The sequence below is a fragment of the Numenius arquata genome, chromosome 2 (genome assembly GCF_964106895.1).
Source record: "Numenius arquata chromosome 2, bNumArq3.hap1.1, whole genome shotgun sequence".
Taxonomy (NCBI): domain Eukaryota; kingdom Metazoa; phylum Chordata; class Aves; order Charadriiformes; family Scolopacidae; genus Numenius; species Numenius arquata.
The window spans coordinates 125,186,638-125,200,849 of NC_133577.1; the positions used below are offsets into that span (position 1 = coordinate 125,186,638).

General features: G+C 45.0%; 1 protein-coding gene across 1 annotated transcript in view; it reads right to left on the bottom strand.

The window, feature by feature from the left end:
- Positions 1 to 2,884: 2,884 nt before the first annotated feature.
- The window catches only part of CAMK1D (calcium/calmodulin dependent protein kinase ID), a 230,078-nt gene continuing 218,750 nt past the window's right edge, over positions 2,885 to 14,212 (bottom strand). The window contains exons 9-11 of the mRNA XM_074167206.1: positions 7,658 to 7,745; positions 6,919 to 7,057; positions 2,885 to 3,006 (exon numbers count right to left, since the gene is read on the bottom strand). Coding sequence (XP_074023307.1) covers positions 2,885 to 3,006; positions 6,919 to 7,057; positions 7,658 to 7,745 — 349 coding nt within the window. The remainder of the gene's footprint in view (positions 3,007 to 6,918; positions 7,058 to 7,657; positions 7,746 to 14,212) is intronic.

The following is a 14,212-nucleotide window of genomic DNA, read 5'->3' on the forward strand; positions in this document are numbered from 1 at the left end:
AAAGCATCCAGCAAGGAGGGGCACCCAGCATACGGGAACACCCCCCCAGCTGCAGGACAATATGTCTGCCTTTGCTCCCATCACTGCTCTTTGTTTTGCAGATGGAAATCCACTTGCTTTTCTTTTTTTTTTTTTTTTTTTTTTTTTTTTTTTTTGGCAAGATAACGTTTGGATGCTGTATTTTGATTAGTGGCCTCAGCAACTACATCAGGTTCAACCCAGACCTCAGGTTTCAGAAGAGAAGGCGAAGAGGGAACGCTTGAGCCCTGACCTGTAAAACCAGTCTACAAAGACAAAAATATTCCCTAGCCAAATCCCACTTTTGGTTGCACACATGTAAACGTAGGGAGCTCCACCGACACCAAACTGGGAGACTGCCTATTTACATCCCTGCAACTGGAGCAGAATAGGGCCAGCTGGGCTTATGAAATCGCAGGGGTTCAAAATAACTTGAATTTATTGGGACAGGAGTCTCTCCTGAACTAAAGCTTCCTTGCTCAGGTTGGCAAAATAAAGTGGCCTTAGAATGAGTTTAAATTGTATTATACTCATTTTCAGATACCTTGGCAGCAAGATATAAAGAGCCCTGAGGGTAAATGCCGATCAAGCTCTTCCTACTCCTTGTCAATGGGGCAGCTGCCTGGGGATGGGGACTTGCAGTGAGGAGAATCCCTTCAATCTGCCCAAATCTCGGTCAGAAGTCCTCATCAGGGAAATTATACAGAGTTTTGCTACCAGTCCCCAAGAGACCAATATCTGGCATCCTTCCTAAAACAAGAAGTTGGAGTTGAAGCCTTTCTGCATGACCATCCATGCTGGCTACAACACCATCGGGGTAACCAGCAGCTCCCAGGGGCTTGCTCAGACGTGCCACAGCCTTCTGAAAAAGGGGAGCAGCTTAATACTGAGGAAACTAGAGATCTTTCAGGTGAAACAGATTTAAGTGCCACCAAAGGAGCAGCCTCTTCAAACAGAGTCAGTGCTCGCTATCACCTGCTTTTCCAGCTTTTGGTGCTCAAAATATGATGGATGAAATCCCAGCTCGAAGCCAACCAACTGAAGCTGAAGCAGGATTTTGAAGTCTCAATGAAAAATAGGTATCTTATGGCTTTTCCCAGCACTGTTACTATTGCCTGATACATTCAGCTGTGTCTGTGACTGGCTTTCACAATTTCTTGTGCAGGATAAATGAGGTGAGCATGGCAATAAGAACATCCTGTGGGGAATTGCTTGATCCTCTGGCTGGGGATGGACCTGTCTCGGGTGCAAGAGGCTCACAGCAGCCAGGGAAAGGTGCCTGTCTCTGCTGCCCACCTCCCTTCTCGCCTCCTGGAAGGGAAATCACAGCTGGGAATGGCATAGAAGTAACCTGGAGCCCTTCAGCAAATCTGGGCAGATTTGCTTTCCTCTCTATTTCAAGCTGCTTTGATGCACGGCTGCACAACACCCACAGCAGCTGTCCCTGAATGATGCACCAGCACAGGAAGCCTGGGAAGTGCATGTATTTAGCAATTAAAAAAAAAAATATGGGGAAATTGAGCTTGTTTTTGTATATGAGCTTCTGGGGAGGAGGGGGAGGTGGTGCCACCACTGTCCCTGCATGAGCCCATGCCTTTTGGCAAGGTCCTGCTTTCCCAGCTCGGTGATCCTCGCCAGCCTTCAGCCGGAGCTGAGCATGGTGGAGCTACGCTACACCAGATCCTGCACTTTTGCACCCAAGAACTTGCCAGTGCTTCACGGAGCGATGCAAGCGTCACTCCTCTCACCGGGGATGAAACCCAGGCACACAGATGTTAAGGTCCAAACTATTGCTATTTGGTTTCCAATACTCAATTTTGGCCACTCTGGGAGATGCTGAGCATCAGCAACGCCAGGCAAAGCCCCCGAGGAACTGCAGGTGCTCAGCACCTCCAGCACGGAGTCCTCAGAATGGACGGGAGGAGGCTGGTGAATTAAATGTCTTGCTCAAGGGCAGCACAATGAGTCGGTGGCAGAGGATGACTGTGACTCCCGGCCCCATGTCTTTCTTTTCTTTTGCTCTACTCATTAACACAGAGCAACTTGAAGGAGATAGGAGCTGCAGGATGAGACCGTGCTCTGCCATTTCACTTGCCCAGCTCTGGTGGGCTCCTGACCCACAGCGTGTATCTGCCTCTCCTCTGAAACAAGGGTGCTGCAGATCCCCAGCACTACAGGAACGAGGTCAAGGATGAGCTGACTCCCAGCTGGTGGCAATTTAACTCTCGCCATGGCTTTCAAGGAGGAGGAGGGGAGGGAAAGCAGCATTTTCTTAATCTGAGCAGTAACAGCTCTGCTAAAGCCAGACAGACTTGCAGTCCAATTTGAGGAGCAAGAAATGGCATGCCATTGAAATCCTCCCATGTTGCAAAGTTAATGTCAATTCCTACCTACAGAAATAGCCTATCCTCCAGAAAACTGGAAGGAGGGACATTACTGGAAGTACTTTTTAAAAGAAACAAAAAATAATGCTCAGAAAAGTATCTCTATTTAAATAATCCAGTTGAGATGTTTGTAGTTAATGGAAAAAAAATACAACATATACTGTTACCTACACTGAGAAAAGAGTAAATCACTGGGGAAAAGAATGAGTGTTCATTAGTTAGAACATTGCTAGACTCACATATATATATATATATTTATATATATATGTATATATATGTACAGCACCAGAGACTGTTAGATCCGTTCCCCCTGGAGTCATTGCAGTTTGTGATAAATGAAACATTTCAGAATTGCAGTATAAAATATGGCCATAAAAAATCTTCTTTCTTCTAGTCCTTCGCTGAGCGCGCACGGCAGGGTGGGATCGCACGGAGGAACCCTGCCAGCCCAGCCGCCTGCCCGCTCCTCGCCGCCCCGGCTCTCACTTGCTCCCTGTGTGCACTGTGGTCACTGTGGTGGGTCTGGGTCTCCGGTCCCCTCCTACCGCAGAAACGCCTGAAGAAGCAGATGAAACAAAACTACAGAGAGTGGATGGAGACATACCTAAAAGGAAAGCCAGAAACACAGTTAGAAATGTTATTCTTGGAGGCGGGACTGTGGGCAAAGCTGCGTTTCTTTCGTAGCACGCTACGGAGCGGAGGGGACCGCAGCCGGAGACGGCGCTCCTGCTCTTCCCGCAGCACTGGGTTGGCTGGGTACCTCCATGGGGCATCTTCTGCCCTCCTGGCCCACAGCCATTCACCTACGGCCACCACTGGCAGTTGCATACGCAAGTCACAATGAATAGATGTCCAGCTTTGGTACGTGCTCAGCCAGACCGATTCCACATTTCTGGGGCTGAAGACAAAGAGTTGCGGGATTCAAAAATCCCTCCAGCATTGTACTTGCTCGGAATAATTTTCCTCGTGGGCAAGTTAAAGATGATTAAACTTCTCATCACGGCCATCTAGCTAAACGAACAGACTGTGCACCTGCACTAAAAAAATTTCCCCAGGCATTCAGCAAAGCTGCTGATAAAGAAGTATAGTGGGTCAAATTCATTGCTGAGTTCCAGTAAACCTGGAGGGAATGTAAATTTGTGTGACTTGGCATCATTCTAGCGACAGTGTATTTCGATCCAGGTTTTGCTGGTATATCTCCAGGACTTCCAGCTAAGAGACGCAGGTTGACGTAGGTTGAGTATCTGGAATCAAAACTACTCAGGTAGTTCCTTTTGAACTAATCAAAGACTCTGACAGATATTTGTATGAAAAGAAAAGGTTTTTAGCTAAAATGTTTATAGGAAGTGTTGACTTCCAGTGAACCCTCCGCCATAGCTTTAAAAAAGCAAAACCCTCCAAAGCATCACTCCTGAAAACCCAAAGTAGGCTGGGTTTTGAATGACAGATTCAAGATTTTGCTATTCCAGCACAACATCAGCAGTTTCTATGGAAAGCATTCATGAAAAGAAATAAAATATATCCTTGCCAGAGCTTTCCGTGGATGAACTACCCCTCTCCCAGCAGATGCTGAGACCCCACAGGGGAGATCCTTAGACTTTGCTGGCATGTGCAGCTCTCCATGCAGTTTGGCAGCCTTGTAGGCACTGATGTGCAAAGGCAGCTCCGATATGGGAAAAGCTGCTGAACAGGGACCCAGCATAGTCACCTTGATCTGACAAGACGCAGGCTCAGAGTGATTAGAAATACAGTTCATTTTTCCAGCCTGGTGAATAAAGGATGGATGAAATCTGTATTAATATATTCTCGGACTGGAGTTTGATATGGCCCCTTGACTACTCAGGATCTTTTCAACGTTTGTTACGACTTTTACCTACTTTTCCACACTTCAAAGTGGTATTTCAACCTCAGGGATGACTATGGAGTACCTACACTTGGCCACATCCCATTTCCCAGCAGTATCAATATTTGACATCTTGGCTTCATGCTGTAATTGATCTTTTACCTTAAAAATACAGAGATCTAGGTGCTGTAATTAATCTAGGCAGTCCAATCATGTCTAAACAGAATAAAACAGGCATGGACTGAGAATCAGGCCAATACACTTGAGAAATCCCAACTGATTCACTTAGACTTTCCTGACAGGTAGCATAATCCAGCCTAATGCATCAGCCTTGCTCTGCCCTAATACAGGGAACAGAATTAGGATGCAGATTGACATAACCTACTCTCGAGCGAAGGCTGTATTTAATTGTCTTCAGTGATGTGAAATTGCTGCATTTGAAACTATTTGGAGAGCTCATTAAATGTCTATTAATAGCATTAGGCGGTATTATGTTTTGTAATGGTGGCACAGCTGTTTCATGTAACTTGCTGCACGGGGACCTTTCTTGTGCAAGAAATCTGTCCCCAGAGAAAACCGCTGAGAAAGGAAGAGGCAGGAGAGAGACCTCAGAGGTTTCCCTTTTCCCACCAGGAGGTATTTGATAGACTTCATTTGATATGTCAAATCACTTAATATCACTTAATGTCAGATCACTCTTAATATCACTCCTTGTATTTGCTTCTGGCTCTCCTCACTGGTTCTCTGGTTCTCCAGCATCTCCTAACTCATTAATTAATTTCTGTGAGGAAGGGAAGCTCTTCTGTATTGTCTGGCAAGCTGGACTTAACCTGGGATGCTTGTAAATCTTTTGATACATTTCTGCCTGATATTTCTGACATGAAAAACACTTCACCTATCTGAACACATCTGGTTCTATCCTTCATATCCTGGCTGACTTCTCCATCACTGCAAAAGATGGTTGAATTCTCTACAGGGACCTGCTGCATTCTGTAGCGGTTAAATAGACTTCGTTCTCTTCCCACCCTTCTTGTTCACAGATGTTTTTCCATTACTATTCAGACTACTCAATGCTATTAATTAACACCATTTGAGATTAATCAAATGGATGGATGGAGATTAATCACCTACCAGTGTAACAGCAAAGCATGCCACCAGATGCTCTAGACCTAACTGAGGGTCCAGCTTACCCATACTGCGTCAGGAACCAAAGTAAAGGCGTGTTTCTCCCCTGTAAGGGGTTTCCTACATCGCTGCATTCCCCGTGGATGGCTGGAAGTGCTTTGCTGCTGGTCGACGCTGCATCACTCCTTTGCAGGTACCAGATGTATGCCAGGACCACAGTGATGCTTTTTTCAGCAGCAAGTGTAGGATTTGTCACTGGGCATTGCAAACTGGGCACTGGGCATGAATCCCCATCAGATCTGGGATGCAGAGGGCTCTACTATGGCTCAGCCATATCAAAGGCTGGGAAAAACATCTCACGCAGTGCCCAGAGGGCAGATCCCACCCCAGCCATGGGGGAAAGAGTGCCCGTGGCAGCAGGGGAAAATACAGCTTCCATCCAGAGCCATGGGGACTGTGGTTGGTGGCATGTCATCACCAAGGAGCAGAGTTCGGCAGGCAGGGGTGGCAGAGGCAGATAGCAGCGCCATCCAAAATCCATCCTGAATAGTTAAGTGCCTTTGGTTCTTGAATAGTGCAGGGTATAGTCTAGAAATGACCACTTCCACCACTGATTACCCCAGTGAAGTAAGCACCGACTTCCAATACCACAAACTATTAGCATTCCTTTTTGGTGCCGCACCTTAAAATAATCTCCTCTAATTGTAAAGTCCACATCCCTCCATTTCGTGATATAAAAATCTCTACAGATGGACAGAAGGGAATAAAAGAAATGCTCAGAAGCCAGAGATTAAATAGGCTTCACTGCAAAGGAAGCATTTCTGTCTTCCAAATGATCCCTTGCTGCCACGTCTCCTTCCCTGGCATTCGGAAAAAATATATATTCCAAGCATCTGACTCCATTGGGCAGCTTGCAAATCTCAATTATGGCATATAACAAACAAGGCAGCGAGCCAGGTCCCACTGTGGTGTATAGAGCCCGAGTCCTGCTCAGACAAATGAGCCTCTTCATACAGGAGCTTAATTTGGCCCAGGGAGAGGGAAGCTGGGTCAGACTGGCAGGATCAGTCTCCCCCATGGAAAATGGAAATGGAAAGTAAGCCAATTGTTACAGAAAAATGTCTTATCATAATACTGGAAACTCAAACATAAACAGTTTGAGTAAACTTTTTCAGCTTTCAACCAAATACAAAACTTTTTTTGCTGTGGGGGTCTGGGTCTTTTTCCCAAGCGAAAGCCCTTTTTCTCCACAAGAAACAGTGTTTTTCTCTCAAAAATGCACCAAGCTGAAAACTCTTCTTTTTTTTTTTTTTTTTTTTTCAGCACATAAACTTTTCCAGTTGAATCACTATTTTTTTGGCCAGCTAAAAATGAAGGCCTTGGTCCCTTTTCAGTCCGTATTTTAAACACTTGCTCGCACAAAGCCAAACCTACTGGCAGCGAGGACTGCAGCCTGGGCTGGGGGGAGGGTTCAAGGAGAAAATGGGGATGCTGAGAATTTGCCCGGCTGCCGGGGGGGGGAGCTTTGCCGGGCTGTGGGCTACTCACAATCTTTCCGTGTGGCTGTGTCGGGAAGCGGGGCGGCGAGGCTGAGGGTGCTGGACACGCTGGCGCTCGCGCTGTCCAGGCTGCTGCCGAGGTGTAACCGTCTCATGTGCCGCACGACCGCTGTGGCGTTAAACGCTTGCTGGAGAACAAAAAAAAGAAAACAAACAACCAAACCAAACAAACAAACAAGAAAAAAAGAATTAAAAATCTCAAGGTGGAAGGGTTACTTCTGCTCCTCTCCCGGCTGCTCAGAGTTGACAGAAGTGAATGAGTCCATCATCTTTCAAACTTTTCCCAACTTCTAGTTTCTAAGCTAGAAAGAGCAATATCAAACCATATGCCTTTCCGCCCTGCTCCTGCTCATCATTCCTTCCAGAACTCAGATGGGATGCGGCTGCCTACAATGAAAGTCATATTTGACACATCCCTCCCTGCACCAAGACACAGGGCGTCCACATTGCTTCATGTCCCCCCATGATGCTGACCCCAACTCATCATATAACCACGGGTGCTTTAGCTACGAGCAGCCCCAGCCCCACCTCTCACACTCATTACATTTATATACTTGGTTAGTAACATTCCCCTTAAAAGGCCCTGCAGGGCCTGAATAGTCTGGACCAATTATTTTGACCCAAACTTTGGGCCACAAAAGCACTAACACGCTGAAAGGGTGGCCTCATGGCCACCACATTAGCAAAGTTATGTGTCTAAGCGTCATTCCTGAGGACGGATCACTTACTCTCCATTTGCTTTTTGCAAAGTTCTTCCGGATCTGAGCGCTGACCGACTCGTGGATGTTTTTATTGAGCGCTGTATCACCAGCGATCCTGAAATGGACAGACAAGACAAGTTTTAAGAGATCTTTTTCTCTCCTTGAACACTCTTTCTTCTTCTCCTGATCGGCCCAAGGTGTGGTTGCTCCTGCAGTGATGATGATTTCATTCACACGGGGGCTCAAACTTCCCACCGCTGTCTCTGCTGGCAGCAGTGGTGGAAAATCTGGGACAATAAAAGCAAGCATAGATAAGGCTTGTAGGTCTGGAGGCTACAAAGAGGTACGACCTGATTTTGTTGGTGCACGGCTGCTTTCTATCACCATTACAGCCCTAGATGAAAACATTCTACCTTTTTTCTTTTTTTTCTTTACATCTAAAGATTTAACATCAACAGGCTGAGACTACTTTTAGCCTCAACCATGCAGCAGCTTCCAGAGCCACTCCAACCTGTCTGATTGCTGTTTGCACTGGAGATTTTCCTGCCACCCTGAAACGTACATAGCCATTCATCATGATTAATGTAGATTTACAGTAAAGTAGATACATGGACACTCACTAAAGCAGCACAGGCTGCACAAAGAAGCTTAAGCTGAACAACACTCAACCTAAAAACTTAACTGATCTCATGCAGTTTCTTGAACAGATAAAGACACATTCAAATCTCCAGTAAACATGATCATTTCAAGGGAATTTTATTGATTTTTTTTAGCTCCTCGAGGCATGCGATATGTTGGAAGAGTAGGCACCATAGTGAACTGATGTTGGGCCATATGCTGGGGTAATTAGCGCTATCTAACGTAGGTGAAGCCAGGAAGCAAAGATTGCCTTCTGTGTTGCATGTGATGTTTACAGAAATCGGTTTTTTAGCCACAGTGTAGAAACACAATGTCCATTAGCAATAAAAAATTATAAGAAATCGAAGAATCCATCAGACCCAGACACTCCCAGTCCGGGGACATCCAATAAAATAACCAGAGGGTCTGGGGAATCAGCAGTCATCCAGTCCTTTCCCCTATCCCAGCTCTGGAAAAATAACTTTGACAGATATTTGGCTAATCAGTCAGAGATCTTTAGATCTCCAAAAGATGGAGACTCCTCAGGCAACCTATTCCAGTGCCCCAGTGTCTCCCAGAAGACATGGAAAATAGTTTATTCCCTTTGTCTTTGAAGCATCCTTTCACATATTTGAAGACTGTTATCATGTCTTCTCTCCGTCTTCTCTTCTCTAGACTAAACAAACTGATCCTTTCACTGTTTCTTCATAACTCATATTTTCTAATCCTCTGATCTAGTGAGCTTCTCTGGACTTTCTCCAACGAGTCCACATCTTCCTTAGAGGGCGGTACCCGAAGTGTTCACTGTTTTCCAACTAAGGCAGCAGAATGACAGCATTGCTTTGTGTTTCCTAAAAGACGAAATTCTGCTTACATACCCCAAGCCTGCTGTTTCCATTTATGTGTCCCATGAATTGGAGACATTCCTTTTCATTTTGCCCAGATCGTTCCAAACTGTAACGCTGTTCTTCAAAGGACATGCAGCTTTTTCTACCTTCATGTCAATGACACACCTAAGAAGTGCTCTCTGGGGACCAGTCTCCTCCAAATTGCTCCCATACTTCCTGCCGGCAACGCTCACCCAAGATGAGAGAGAAATGTGACAAACTACTTGAAAAGGTGAGAGACTAAACTCCCATGTCCCAAGAGTGGAGAGCCACCAATCCCATCCTGTTGCCACTGAGCTAATCTATATTGAGTTATTGAAGAGTACTGGAGCCAGCGGGATTGCGGGCAAGAAGGAGCAGGGTTCCCACTCAGGGTAGCCCACCTCCAACTGGGAAGGGCACTTGGCTGACTACCACCTCCATATAACCTCTATTCAAGTAGACGGAAGAACTGGTACCATGAGCAAAGTATGGCTCCCAAAGGGCACCTGCCATCCTCTCTTGGGTCCCTGTGCCATTGATGGAGAAGGGAAGGTGTTTGACCAAGAACTGAAAGATCTTCAAATCTTTCTCTGAAGAGGATTCCTTCCGATCACCTCTCCCACTGACAGGGAGGCAAAATGGTCTGGATTTCTCATTCTGGCCAGGTGGCTAAAAGTCTGGTGAGGCAGCATCTAGGTTAAGCACCATGTTCACTGTTCCATCCTCTGTCCCTCGCAGGGAATAATGCCAGGCCCAGCACAAATCCTGTGCAGTGTATGCTCCCAGATGGACACAGAGCCCACCTGGCCTTGCACTCACCATATAGTGCATTTTCTGTGTTTCTCTAGAATGGAATCATCATGTGAAGTAGCTCCTACAAGCTTTACCACAGACACACCTACATGACTGGAATGACATGACCCAGAGTGTCCCTGACTGCCTCCAGGTCACTTCTATGAAGAGATGACCCAGCAGCCTGAGAAGACTCTAGTTGTATTGCCTGCCCTGCACAGCTCGTTAGCTTAGGTGCACAGTTGTGTGCAGATTTGTGCATGCTCTCCTTGCACCCACTCAGCCTTTTGGTGCAGACAGGCCCTATAGTTACTCCAAAATGCCATGAGCATTCTGCTCTGCCCAAGGACACCTCCTTGGTGAAGGTAGGTGTCCTCAACATGAACCAGCTGGAAGCACTGACCATCATACTACAAATCTGCAGAAGAAAACTAAGCTGAACACTGTGTATGTGGACAGCTACAAGTCAAAGTATCCCTTCACTAACTGATGGAAAAGACCAAGCTGCAAAGAGAAAATTTACTTACATTTGCAAAGAACGTTTTTCCTCCAAAGCTGTTGAAGCATTTTGCTTTATGAACAAGTTTGTTAACAAGCTGTATAAGTACAGCTCATGTTTCCCTCTTGTCAAATTTTATTTTGGAAACATGGGCAGACCAAGTTCTTGGGGTACGATACCCTTTGCCAACTCTTCCAGAAGGTCTTTCCTGCCAGCCTCCACAAGGACTTGCAAATGCATTTTTGCTATATGAAACTTTTAATCCGGCATGTAGCTCAAATACAGGCTATATATTTTTTTTTTGTGTTTAGGGATCATTTTCTGAAATGGTGGTGGTTCCAATAAGAAACTGCTGGTTCCAATAGTTCACAAACTGTCTTCTACCACCACTAACTCTATGTTCATTATGCTATTCTAGTAATTCTGGAAAAACAGTCTTGGTATTTGGGTGTTTCCCAAATAGGGAGAATAGCAGTTGTTTACTTTACAAGGGGATGGACCTTGTGAAGCCTTCCAACGCTACAGTGATGGGGGGACCATCCCACATCTAAGGTCTCTTCAGCGTTAGCACCTTGCAGATGCTAGTTTTTAATCAGTGCAAAGTAACAGCAGTGCTGGGGCTAATTTAGCACAGCAAGATCTGTTCAAACACGTGCTGGTACGCTGAACGGTGTGGCCCAAAAAGCAGCCCCGGCTGCCAAATCCGGGTGTGGGATCATTCTCCAAGATGCCTCTGAAGAGCTATTCTGTTAACGGTGCAATGCTGTAACGTGAGGACTCTGCTGTTATACTGTATTTTGCCTTGGAGGATCTTCAAACTTTTATACAATACTCATGGCATTATAGTGTTTATAGTATAGTTTTACTTGTAGGAAAATAAAAGAAACGTTAACATCCATTTGCTGTTGGTATTTTGCTGGAGATGTGGTGGTTTAAGGACACAGGCAAGAGAAGTGGAGGTGAGCAGGTAGAAGTCGTATCTTTTATATGATCAACTGTTTGAAAAATGAGATAAGCTTTTGGGCACACAAGCCCACTGTGAGATGGGTATCATGAGCATCATCACATCTATATTGAATGTATTTAATCACGAACTTCAGTTCCCATGCTGAGAAGATAACGCACGAAATTTAATAGAGATACTGATTTTAGAGCAATAATAATCACCCTTCCACTTTTCTATAACTCTCCAAGTCCACAGGCTATAAACCATCTTGGTTTTCCTTTAGGACAAAAAAAGGACTTGCTAGTCCTTTTAGGACTTAACACCTTTCTTTCGTCTTCCCCTCCCTGCACAGCATACCCTTCTCCAACAGGAATCAGCTCTATTTTCCCTGAGAAACAGCCATCGTTTGTTTCAGAGTTGATCAAACTGACGCGTATGTAGTCAAACCCTGAGCAATAGTTCTTGGCTTTGCAGTTAACTTTGGAGTTAACTGTGTCAGCACTGAAGCTTGTTTTTACCAACTCTACCAGTTGGCCCAGTAAAAGATATTTCTTCTACCTACCACACACATCTACAGAAAGAAAATGAAACAAATCAGAATAATGCATGATCTGTTATCATGCTAAGCATCACCCAGAACTGAGCAAGGACTGATTAGCCTAACTGGAACCTGGCTTTTCTCCTGGGGTCCCAATTTTGCAGCACCTGAAAGCAGCTACATACTGACAATGGTTTGGGAACTTCATGTTGAAGCTGGTCTTACATCCAATTGTAAATATATGTGTCTCAACACAGAATCACAGAATCACAGAACGATATGGGGTTGGAAGGGACCTCTGGAGATCATCTAGTCCAACCCCACTGCCAAAGCAGGTCCTCCTAGAGCAAGTTACATAGGAACTTGTCCAGGTGGGTTTTGAACATCTTCAGAGATGGAGACTCCACCACCTCTCTGGGCAGCCTGTTCCAGGGCTCTGCCACCCTCAAAGTCAAGAAGTTCCTCCTCATGTTTAGATGGAACTTCTTATGTACAAGTTTGTGCCCATTTCCTCTTGTACTGTCACTGGGCACCACTGAAAAAAGACTGGCCCCATCCTCTTGAGACCCACCCTTTAAGTATTTATAGGCACACAGAATTGGATACCAAGGGCCAAATCTGATGACTCTCCATCACAAATACTTCCACTGATGCTAAGAAGGATATTTCTTGTGAATAACCATAACAAATCCAGCCCTGCACATGAGAGGAATCTAATCTAATGATCAAATATAATTTCATAGTAACTGATTTACTTTAGATCTCTATCTGGGTTCAAAGCTATCACAGTAATTTATCTGGCCATACCACTTCTAAGCTTTGAGAGAAACCTCCAACAAAGACAAAACCTGTAAGTTTCCTTTTGGATGGTTCTTTGTTAGCACGCTGCAAGCATGTGTCTCTTGCATCCTCCCTGCCCACAATGGCAGACAGAGTCTTTAATCTACCATTATTTTCTGAACCTTCATACCTAAGGCAGCCAACTCAAACGCTGTGCTGGCCAAACGCTGCTTGGAAATACTCTTGAGTGTGATGACAGGAAACACGGAGTTAGCTGTAATGGGTAATGCTGAAGGATCATAACTCTTCCATACATACACACACACGCATATATACACACACACACACATATAAATATACACACACACATACTCTATCAGTGATGCTCCAAAATAAATAGAGTGAAAGGACAAACTCGATAAGAGTTTGATTTAATGTTGTAAACATCAGCAGTTCCCTTCAGGGAGCCCTTTTCACACTTCAAACAACATTGTCTGAGAACCGAGCTCTTTGTAAACCGTGTCCTTTCCCTGGGTGGAAATTATTATCTGGCTCGTGCTCTCTTGCACATAATAAACACTCAGGGTCATGGTCACAATCTGCAGAGGCTCAATCCTTGCCAAAGCTTTGTGATTCTTCAGCGTAGGCGGGGATGGACATCTGCACATCCCAAGTAGCCGATCTCCCTCTGCACGAACAGTGGGGAAAAGCAAGGCCCACACTTGTACCCGTGGCCACAGGCATCTAATTTAGGTGCCACAACCTCATTCTCCCCAATAGAGTCTATAAGGGGAGTGATACATACATTTAATGTAGATGTTCCAAGTTGCCTTCAATGCCATAATTGGCTTCAGCACACAGCTCTAAATCCCATTTACGGTCACTTGGGAAATGTGTGACAGAGCAAACAAATTCATAGCATGCCTTCAAAATCATAGACTAGCTTCCTAACTGTTGGACCTTCTCTTCACGCTCTGAGGATTGTTTTCTTTCCCTCTGACCTGAGCCTGGAGGCTGAATTTGGGGCTGCAGGACCCAGCTTGACCTGACCAGAGAGTGCAGTGTGATGCTGTAGCTGGAAAAAACATGTCCTCAGGTTTCTGCTTCTCGCTCTCAATCACTGCAGCCTGAGCAACTGCCCTAAACAGGATGTGGGTTCTGACATGGCAATATATTTAATAAACTTAATTGCTGTCATTAATATGAGCTAGGGAAACATTAAAATGTATGAAGCTGCAGCAAAATTACCCCACTCTTTTGTTACCTTCATTTTTCACATCCTTTACAAAAAGTAACAGTGGAACAACTAAGCAGAACATTGCACCTTTGCAACACACCATAAACAGTGCATACCTCAGTGAAAGATAGGCTATAAAATAAATAAGTTTTCCAATGGAAAGCATAAGTCACCTGTATAATAAACTGGAGAAATCTGTATAAATGGACAGATTGTACAGGCTGGGGTGTAATCATTATACCAACAATTCTTACATATTGTACTGTTTCAACTACCATACTTCACCGCAATTATTAGCCTCCT